The sequence below is a fragment of the Poecile atricapillus genome, chromosome 4, assembly GCF_030490865.1.
Source record: "Poecile atricapillus isolate bPoeAtr1 chromosome 4, bPoeAtr1.hap1, whole genome shotgun sequence".
NCBI lineage: Eukaryota > Metazoa > Chordata > Aves > Passeriformes > Paridae > Poecile > Poecile atricapillus.
The window spans coordinates 64,898,757-64,909,677 of record NC_081252.1 but is presented as its reverse complement, the minus strand read 5'-3'; the positions used below and the strand labels follow the sequence as shown (position 1 = coordinate 64,909,677).

At 38.5% G+C, this 10,921-nt stretch overlaps 1 protein-coding gene across 6 annotated transcripts in view; it reads right to left on the bottom strand.

Moving 5' to 3' along the window:
- KIAA0232 (KIAA0232 ortholog) overlaps positions 1-10,921 on the bottom strand; it is a 63,401-nt gene continuing 52,480 nt past the window's right edge. For 5 of the 6 annotated variants that reach the window (XM_058838577.1, XM_058838579.1, XM_058838580.1 and 2 more), the window contains 3 exons: positions 5,467-5,548; positions 3,598-3,695; positions 1-2,632 (listed from right to left, as the gene is read on the bottom strand). In XM_058838577.1, the coding sequence (XP_058694560.1) occupies positions 2,453-2,632; positions 3,598-3,695; positions 5,467-5,548 (360 nt within the window). In that variant the 3' untranslated portion in view covers positions 1-2,452. The remainder of the gene's footprint in view (positions 2,633-3,597; positions 3,696-5,466; positions 5,549-10,921) is intronic. The other variant, XM_058838578.1, reaches the window with a different exon arrangement.

The following is a 10,921-nucleotide window of genomic DNA, read 5'->3' as shown; positions in this document are numbered from 1 at the left end:
TCCAATTGTCCTTTTATATTTTTATTCGGTGTTAAGTAACTCCACAAGAAAACAAAATCAGTTACTCTGGTGTACGTGAAATCAGAACAATACAACCACTTGAAGCAAAAAGTAGAAACAAATTTCAGCCCAGGAATGGAAAACTGATACTTCAATGCTATGGATATGCAATGCGCTTCATCCCACAGTGCGGTTCAGCGTATGCCAACCTTTGATGCTCTTGTTGTTGTTGTTGATGTGTGTTTCTATCCATATAGAAAAACTAAAAGTCACACTTCAACTCTCACTGAAAGCCTTAGAGCTTTAGCCATTAAACTATGAAAACAAGTAAAGACAATTTGTTATTGCCCAAGCTCAATATAGGATTTTATTTTCTCCAAAGGTGCTGGAATCATTACATGCCACAGTGTAACTATGAGCAACACCTTTGTTACTTTTGAGCCCTTTCTTACCAATGAAGAAGCTCTAGCCAGAATTAACTGAGCTGAAGTTTGTGTTTGAAATATGTCCACTTGGTCATTTCCTGTTCTCAAATGAAGTTCTATTCCATTCTTCACTGTAGTGATTTGAAGAACTTGTGTGTCAAGTTCTTTTTCCTTTCATGTTACAGTTAACTAGTTTCAGTGCAGGTGCTAAACAACCTCTCAAGGAAGCTCCAGAAGAAAGTAAAATATTTAAAAATCTATTCAAAGTCTGCAAATAAATTAAGAAAAGAAACTGTAAAGTGTCAAAAGATTTGCTGTATGAATACAAACCCTAAAACATAGTCTAAGAGGAGGGCCAAAAGAAAGTCCTTGGATAAGGGCAACCAAGCCAGTTTTAGTAAGGATCTCACCAAAAGCGTTGCACGAAGACCGGCATAGTTTCCCAACCATGTATTTAAATTCTTACACTGTCAATTGAATAAAGGCAACAAAACCCAGTTACTCAGAAAGCATTTCTAGCACAGAACATATTTCAAAGGCAGTTCAGCTCACATTTCAAACAGCTATGTTTCTTGTGAGGTTTATTGCCTGTAAAAAATAATGGTGAAGCTTTTCGAGTCAGTAATGGACCTTCTGCACTTCCTGGTGTTATAGACATGCTGTGATCGTGTAGACTAGTTAGTTGTCTTTTTTTAAACTAGGAGTTGGTAAAAACTTAGAATGTTTAGTTTTGTAAATATTGCTCCTCCTGGCTTGTACATTTTGCATAATGTGTTAAAAGCAGAAGGAGTTGATAGTCTTGTACAGATGCAACTTGACAATGTATTGACTTTCTAAGTTAACAAAAGAAAATTTAAAAGCAAGTCACATAAAGCAACAATCACTACTGCAATCACACATGTATGTTGTAAGTCATCACCTTCCCTACCCCCACCCACCACACACATAACTTGCCCCACACATTCTCTCAGAAACACAAAATGAACTACGAGATTTACTAAATTACAGCCACAACAGCAGCTAACTGCAGCAGCCACAGGATTTCTTTCAAGTGAAGCACTGACCCTTTGCATTTTAAACATTGAACACTCTGAGCATTTTAGAGAGTTTCAGTCATTCAGGCTCAAGTTCAGTTACAGGATGCTTTTGCAGGTTACATGAATGCCTTCATCTGCAACAAGACAACATTCTCATTACTCATTAACAAAATTCACAACAATCCACACATCACCCCAGTGGTTTATTATTTTTGGTGTTTCTTTTTGAACTTCTGCCCCACACTGGCAAATTGCTAAAAAGGACAAAAAAAAGAAAAAAAATGAAAAAACCCCACATTGCCTCCATACCTACAAAAAATCCTTGGCTTCTCCAGTTAGCAAAAATACAAACCATTGTATCCTCAGTGTTGGTTTGTGGGAGGGGGGAATCATAGGATAGAAAACACAGTTTCTGTAAGTCTCTAAAGCACAACCCTGTTGTTCCTACTTCAAAGTTATGAGATTTACTGAATGAAGACTGGACAAGTCATTCATGCTTTTCTCCTGCATTCAGAAAGGCACTGATAGATTACAGTGTTAAGTATTTATCTCCCAGTTCTTAAAGAACAAAGCCTAATGTGCAGAAAGCTGAAGTCTCTGAATAGCAGAAGTAGTTGTAGACACTGCGATGCTAAGAAGATCGTAATAGTGGTAGGGCTACAGTTACGAAAGAAAATAACTGCAATTAAGATGCAAAAAAGCAGTGGTACTACTAAGACAAGCACATGCACATCCATTCTTGATTTGACAACACAATCTAGTCTAGTTCAAATAGCCAAGAATTTAACAGTATTTTTTGGGAAAAAAAAATCTTCAACAGGACAGCTGTGTCCTCATCTATAAAATAAGCAAGAAGAGAAAGATAAATACACATCTGAATCCATTAACTGAAGAGGAAACTCAAGTTGTTGTTTTAGAGCTACAGACCCTCAAGAAAGATAGTTTTCCATCTCATGTTACTTTTCAATCATCTTTTCTACTCTGCAGTTTTTACAGTTGAGTTCGAGAAAAAAGCTCCTCCTCACACGGATCAGCCCATCCGCTTCCACCTTCTGAAGCTGTGTCTTCAGAGCTGGAGCTATCACTGGAGTAGATCTTCTTCCTGAAGCCATTTGGTTTTGCCTCAGCATTTATATCATCTGCACATCTTGCTTCATAAACAGAAGAAACCTAAGGATTTAAACTGACAGTGTTGATGGGGAACAATAAAGAACACGCTTGCTTTTCTCTGGGCTGGGAGGTTATATGGTTTTGTAGTTGTCCAAGAGAGATGCCACGATTACAGGGCAAGTCCTCCCCTTTCCTGATTTAGTCTAATATGTCGAAAGGACTGCAGAACAACAGGGAAAAAAAGGTGGGGCTTTTATAATTTTTCCCTATTCCTTAATTCTAGGATTTGCACAAAACAGCAAGAGAATCAAAAGTAAACTCAGGATGTATCTTTATCACAGTTCATGTTAGAAAAATTACTGTAAAAGTTATCTCCAAAACGTCGTAGTAAGTATTAAATAGTAAGAAAACACAGCACAGATCTGACTAAACTTCAAGCAAATGTATTTTAAATATATTTTCATTTGAATGAAAAAGCTATAGCAAGCATGTCACAATGTAAACTAAGCACTATCATCACTATGAAGTTTAAAAGTATATCAGTAAATACATGTGCACGTGAAATTTTTTCCCTAGAGAAAAAAAATCAGGGTTTTTTGCTTGTAATAAGGACAGTATTCAGCATATATTATCTTTATGCCTTTAATTACTGGTCCTTTCTGCCCTCATAGTGCACTTCAGCTCACTCTACACTTACTGAAATTAGAAGTTGAAGGAAAAGAAGACTCATGTTTAACACTCATGACAAGCAAATGGCAAGCGTTCCCAAAGGAAACTGGCTTTGCTTATCTACTAGAAGTACAGCTGTTTGTACAAAGGGTTGTACTCCCCAAAGTACAACACCCTGAGAAACTTTCAGAAGGATGTTCAAGATGAAGAGGAGGTTAAAAAATCAAAGTAAGAGAAGAGAAGATTTTGCAGAAATTTGAGGGTAAACTAAGAACTGTGATGAAAGGAAAGATGGAGCAGCCCACCCTTATAAAATAAGTAAAAAACTTTCTCCCCAAAACCATTGACAAACTTACCATATTAAAATCTAAAAGATGTTCATCATCATTGGATACTTCCTTTACATCTGCAAGTTCTCCTACACCATTCTCTCCCTTGGCATTTGTATAGCACTCTTACATTGTTTTTGTGGGGGTGTTTCAGATGCAAAGGAAGAAAAACAGAATTGAGGAACACTGTTATTTACATTTACCATAAATTAAAGCATCCAGAAAAGTACTCTTGGAATTCACGCTCTATGCCATATAAACTCTGTGCTTGTGGGGGCTTTTATGGTCTGACACCCATAATGAAATCAGAATACCTCACAGAAGCTTCATCAAATCCTACCTGGATAACTAATAGTAAAAGAAGAAGCTACTTAGTTAATGACAACACCTAAAATACCAAAGAACAAGAATTTCTTTTTTAATGATGAATGGGTCGGTACATTTTTCAATTCTGATATTGCATTGTGTTCCACATCACTCCTATTTCTATACCCACACAGTATATGCTGAAACAGCAGCCTGATCCTCACTGAAACTCAAAAACCCCATTTGACATGAATGGCTGTGATTTCTACTTACCAGAGTAAACTTATATATGTAATATCAACATCTATCACATCGATAGATACATATGGATCACATGCATCAACACCCACATATAAAAAGTACCCACACTGAAAACTGGATACAGATAAAGGTTTGTGGAAGAGTACCATCAGCTGTGAGGATAAAGTCCCGGTCTCGTTTAGAAGCGGAGCCGCACAGAGCGAAGGCTGGCTCCGCTGTCCTGGACAGACACCAGGGAAGCGCTGCCGCAGTGACGCGCGCTCGCCGCCAGGGGTCAGCCCCGGCCCCGCGGGACCCAAGCGCCCGCTCCGGGCAGACGGACGGCTCTCGCCAGCGGGGCGGGCACGGCTCTACGGGGGGGACTGCAGAAAATGTTAACGTGTTCTTGAAGGTCACCCAAACTGTCCTAAACACCAAAGTAAGGCCGTTTTGGAACCAAGAACACGGTTCAGTTGGTTGCACTTAAAGTTGCGCTTCAAAAATAGTAACTGGCTAATCTACTTTCAGATTGTTAAGGAACCGGGTCTCTGATCAAAACTTTCTCACCCTGAGCTTGTACCAAGAGAAAGCACCGGAGAGCCTGTCAATTCAGGATGCAGTGATCTTGTTTAGCTTCTTGCCTTCTCCCCAGAAAAGGTGAATTAGTATGTAGGCAAAAAAAGCTGCCTGGATTCTTGCCGGTCCACTGAAAACCTGGGCCTCAGCTGTCAGATGCTACAGATTCCTGGGAGTGCTGGAAGCACACCTGCTTCTGGTCACGAGCAGCCTGCCTACTAAGGCTGGACTTGCTCTCTGTGCAGAAAAATTCACAGACTGTCAGTGTGAAAGGAGTGGCCATGTGGCAAATCCCTCTCCTTCCCAGTCTCAGAGAGATTCCACACATTCACTGAATAACTGGCATATTATTTACGCACACCCATAAAAGGTAACCATCATGTTTTCACGTTCTTACAGACTTACCTACCTAATAAGTATTTTTCAGGACAAAACATTAAAGAATGTAATAAAGTATTTTCATAATCAGAGATTTTCTGTTCGTTTAATTGCAGGCTTTGGAATTAAGTAGATTTGTGTAAGTGTTAAGATCAATTTAAAGCCACTTTCTTCTCAAACCAATTTAGAATAATGCTAGAGGTCTACTACAGTAGATGCAACTGAAGCATCCCAGTTCTCTCTCTGAGAAATTTTTGTGGAAGCTTACTGGTGTGGGATTTTTGAATATAGACAGTAAATCCAATTCATATGCAGCAATTCCAATCTGCAACAAGGAGCATTTCATTCTAACATGGGTGCAACAGCAAGTTAGTTCTAACAGGCAGAGGTGCTTACCTTCACACTGTGATGCAGGAAAAAGGGGAGAATAGAGCGCCTTTTCCCACCAGCATTGCTTTTCCTGGCTGCCACTCATTCTCTGCAGATTAGTATTCAATATAGGAAAGTGTTTAGACAATAATCACACTTCATTTTGCCATAAATAATATACTTACATGTAAAGGAGGAAATTCTGGTATTACAATGAATTTTCCTAAGTCTTACAGGTCACATTGCTCAATTTGTAACACTAATGGGAAATGACTGTCAAACTACAGTGGAACATCCATTCTCTGAACTCTTACAGCCAATATGAACTCCATGCTGGGGCTCAGACTTTGCCCATAGAGAGTTATACAGATCCAGAAAAAAAAAATTAATTCCAGCCCTACACTTTATAATCTAGAGAGAGCTATTGAAGAGATGGAAGTACAGTGAAATGTTAGCCAACATGACAAACAGTTCAGTGTAAAACAAAACAGAGAAGACAGCAAAGAAAAAGCAGCAAAATTTCATGCTTGAAGTGTGGGAGGATGAATTAGCAGTACCATTACCCAACAGAAAAACACAAAATTAGAGAATTATGTGTTAACATGAAGAAAAAGAGGTTATGAGGATGATCAATAATTTGTCTTTATGCTAGAAGTAATCCATTCACAAAGACTGCCAAAATACTCTCCCCTATTTTCATGCTAGCTTAACTCTATCAGAGGCCTTTCCTTATGACATTGATGGACATGGCTAAAATAGCAAGAGCTTGTCACAATAGACATGTCTCCTATTTCATGGCTGCACCTGAGGTAACCCCATTAGCCTTCAAAAGATTCAAAAGCCACCTTGTTAACATCCTCTATAGATGTTAGAATGATTCAAAAAACAAACAACAGTGCAACTGCCTACAACAAACATTAACAAATGAGCTTCAACACTGACTTTCTAGCCAGCTTTTTCCTCAGTGAACTTGAAAATGTTTAAACATGGAAGATTAATGAGCATCCTTTTGTTCCTCCCTAACCTGCTGAAGAACTACACATCCATAGAACTTCAACTTACAAACACTTTTCCTTAATAAAGAGAAGCCCCTTAAACCAAAGGAGTGACTCAAGAGTGCTGTATTTAGAAACATGTCCTAAATTCAACTTATTTGAACTTATCCATGCTGGTTTCCTGTCATAAGAGCCAGGAACAGTCTTTCTGGAACCACTCTCCAAAAACTCAAACCCTTAATTCCAGAAAAGGGAGTTTTTAGGAAGTTATTGGTTGGTCTTTTTTTAACATTAAAAAAAAAAAAAGAAAAAGAAAAAAAAAGAAAAAAGGAAAAAACAGGAAAAAAAAAAGAAAAAAGAAAAAAGGGAACAGCAGCTCAAGCGTATAAGCAGGACATAATAAGAAATATGTGCACTTACAAATACATTCAATCATGGAAGCTTCACTCTGTGCTGATTATACATAGAGCATCTAAACTCCACAGACACAATGTGTTATTAATTTCAAAGTCTCTCCCACTGCTGCAGTCACACCTGTACACAGGATCAGCTGGATGAACCCCAGCAGGTACAGGCAAAGCCAGCTTGAGTCTGGCAGGGCACAAGAAGCCGGGGCTGCTTCCCGAGCTGAGGCAGCGGCAGAGCTCAAAACGTGCTCTGGGATGGCTCCGTGACTGAACAGGCACTGGCTGCTTCAGCCCCCTGTGCTTCCATCACAACCCCAGCACCTGCAGAGCTGGAGCAGGTCACACTGCTCACAGCTCAGTGTTGATCTGTTTGGGAGGGGATAGAGGACACTTTTAAAAAATGTCTATTTTATATATTTACAGAAGAAAAAATTTTTCCTACAGTGTTGCTTTAGTGTTTCTTAGAAATGCACAGTCTCACGCTGTGAATTTTTTTGTGAATTAAAGAGACACTCCGAATCAGTAAATACAAAATGCCAACTCCAGAATAGCATCATGAGTCTACCTTCCTTTGCTGGCAATATTTCTCTTTTAAAACAGGATTTTCAATTTATGTCTCCTTCTCCTCTCTCACACATACTCATATATGCTTCTAGTGTTTTATGAAAAGTTTTATTAAATTTTCCAGCTAACCATTTAAACAGCTATTATTTAGAATGGTTCTGATATTAAATATTGTAACTGGAAGTCTCTCCTCTCTGAACTATCCGTATTTATTTCACTTTGTTCTTAAGCTGAACTCATACACAGCAGGGCAAATCCAACTGCAATGCTGTTTCACTCCCAGTTTTGCTGCAGGAGAAAAGACTGATGGGTTTCCTCTCTGGTTTTACAGCTAGGCATAGGGTAACTGAGGCTTCTCCCAGCTATTAGATACTAATTTGGAATCACCATCACTGACTAGTTGTACTGCTTCAGAATGCTTGCTGACAAGGACCATGGCTGACAAGGGTGACATTAGGCATGCAGAATGTGAACAAAATAAGCAAGAAAACTTCAATATTGTCTGAATAAGTATTATCAGAAGTGTTACAACTCAGAAAAAATCTTATTACTCTGTAAGCACATACTTCTTTGAACCTGCTCTGCAACCCCTTACTATCAGGAAGAATACAACACACAAATAATTCAGAAGTCAAAGGACCAATGAACCCATTGAGTCCCATTCCAAAAGATCAGGCCCTGATTTTAGTTCATCAGCCACCCAATGAAGATACACTTGGCTCAAGAAGCCAGTCACAAACAAACAAAGGGAGCTGAGTCTAGACTTTACATTCTTAAAACCTATTTGGCAGTTACTTCATAGTATTTCACTAAAAATATATGTGTAAGGGACTCTATGAGATAATCTAGCCTCTACACTTACACAAAGCTGGCATCAAACACAATGCACTATTCCGACGTTCAGTCTCAGCAAGGCAGAATTTCAACTGCTTCCCTAAAAAATAATTGAGCCTTACAGTATGTCCCTTGTCCGGTTAGAATTCTTATTCTTCAATTTCCCTTAGTGTAATTTAAGGTCATCACATCCAGTTCCTTTGTGTTTACTGGAGCCTACAGGGAACACAGCTTTTCCCTTATCTCCTCTAACTATAAACCTGGCTTCTACAAAACTGCTGCCTCTGCTCAAAGTCTCTCTTATTTGAGAAAAAATACCCCCAGTTCCTTCACTTTGTTTTCGTAACTAATGACCTTTGTGTTTTCTCCTCAAGACATCCTTCCTGATACAAGGAACCTGGTACTCCACTCTTACAAGTGAGTATTCCTGTTCATGGATCTCAAAGTTGCTGTCTTTTGCAGTATATCATTCCTGATTTACACTCAACTATGATCTATTTGAAGATGCTTTTCTGTTTCCCTTCCTCACCTGTGACTCCTCCCATAGTGTTTGTGAAGAGAGTTACTATTTTATGTAGAAATTCTAGTTGCCCCTGCAGGATTGCATTTTATGTTTCAGACACTGCACAGATTTAACAACTTTTTGATTCTAATCCTGTCTTCCAGTGTAGCTGCAAACCTTGCCAGTTTGTTATTATCAGGGATTTTCATAAACATGCCACACACTAGAAAAATATAATCTCCATTGTTCTCCAGTAAGCTGCTGATTTCTTTTGAGAGTGCAATCTTTCTCATAAACTAGTACCTGGAAACCTCCTGTTACTTACATATTTGGGCCATTCACAGTTTAAAGTACAGTTTAGGCAATTTATGAGTGTCATTGGTTGCATTTTCTGTGTTCCATCGTCCTCTTTGAAAGCAAGATTTGCTTTTTATATATTTTCTATCTTCCATGTGTTCTCAAACAAATATTCTAGTAGGCTGTTCTTAAATTAGTTGCTGCTCTTCATGATACTCAGGTGAATACTGCTGTTACTAACTGAAACAGTGTAATATCTGTATTTTCTTTAACAATTACAATAGATGCTCTAATCAATACCTTGGATATTATCTTTTCATAGCTTTCCAAGCTTGTTAGTTATGTTTATCAAATATCTCTCCATCATCTTTCTCTTTCTCATTTACTTACAGAACTTTCAGGTGTACCAAATCTTTTTTATTTGCTTTGTTTAAACCTTGGGGTTCTCCCCTCATGATTTTTAACTGTTATTGTGAACTCTATCTTTTTAAAGTCCTTTCATACAAACCCTTCAATATCTCTGCAAAATAATGTTTTCTTAATTAGAAGGTTAGAGCTTAAGAGTCTTTGTAGGTGTTTTCCTCACCTGCCATGATCAGCACTTACCAAGGACTATCTGGACTGGTCCTGTATTAGGCAGCCCCCAAACTACTATTTAGTCAGTCCTTTGCTTTGTATGTGGATGACTCTACATGCTCTTTTTCCACTTGATTTCCCTGATTTTAAGGCACACAGCAGACACCTACGAATTCTGTCTCCCTCTTACTACTGCCTGGATTTATGACAGCTTACCTTCTACACTGCTGACCTCAGTCAGAACCAATGTTTATAAAGCACCCCTCCTCCCTTCCTCTCTTGGCAGCCCTTTCTGAAGGGGTTATGCACTTCCACTGCATTACTCCAGCCCAGCACAGAACCTCACCAAATCCCAAGGCCAATTCAGTCATAAGATATACAAACAGTTTTTGTCAGTAAAATTTCCTCATCCCCAAAACCAGTGTCTTTGGCATGTTCAGACCTTAAAACCCCACAGGTCCTTTTATCTATCTCAAGGACCCAACAGTATGAGCATTCTTTGAGCACACCTGCTGGATTGGAGCCCTTATAAAATTTATTGAGAGGAAATGCAGTGTTGGTATATTCACAGGCCATTAGCTGGTCCAGACTGTGTACTTACCCATGACTCCATAGCTAAACGGTAGGAGCATTTACTCAGAAGAAAAAGGACTGAACTTTGGGCGGGGGGGCAAGGGAGCTGTGTTTGTGGAGCTTTATTAGTTGTTTGGGTGACATGAGCTGGTGGTTTTTTGTAGAGGTTGTTTGGTTTGGAGGGTTTTTTTAAATTGTTTTGTTACTTTCATTTTGGTTTTGGTTTAATTTTAGGTTTTTTTAATCTTCTGGCTAGATATATAAATATCATTCATGTTTGAAAAAATTCTACAGGAGCTATTTTCAAATTCCTGCTCCATAATAAACTGTAATTCTAAAAGAAGTGATCTAATATCAGAGGTAAGAGGGAGGAAACTGAACCAGATTCTCTTACAGTCTTGTTTATAAATAGGAAGCATTCTGACATGTGTGTTTCCACACCACATATATAACTCAAATTTAAGTGATGCAAAACAGAATGTGTTACTGTTATACTGTGGTTTCTATTAGTATTTTCTCAGCCATTATTTATGCAAAAATATTGGAGGTACCTCAGAACACAACTCAAACTTTACATTAGATGACTGAGTTAAATAATTACTTTCTGTCCAAAGTCAAGCACAGAAACATAGAAAGTTCCATTTTTTAAAAAAAAAGTCTTTACAAATATTGATCTATACTAACCAGTCCAGACCATAGTGCCTGCTTTTCCCCCATGCATTTATGTGTGGGGT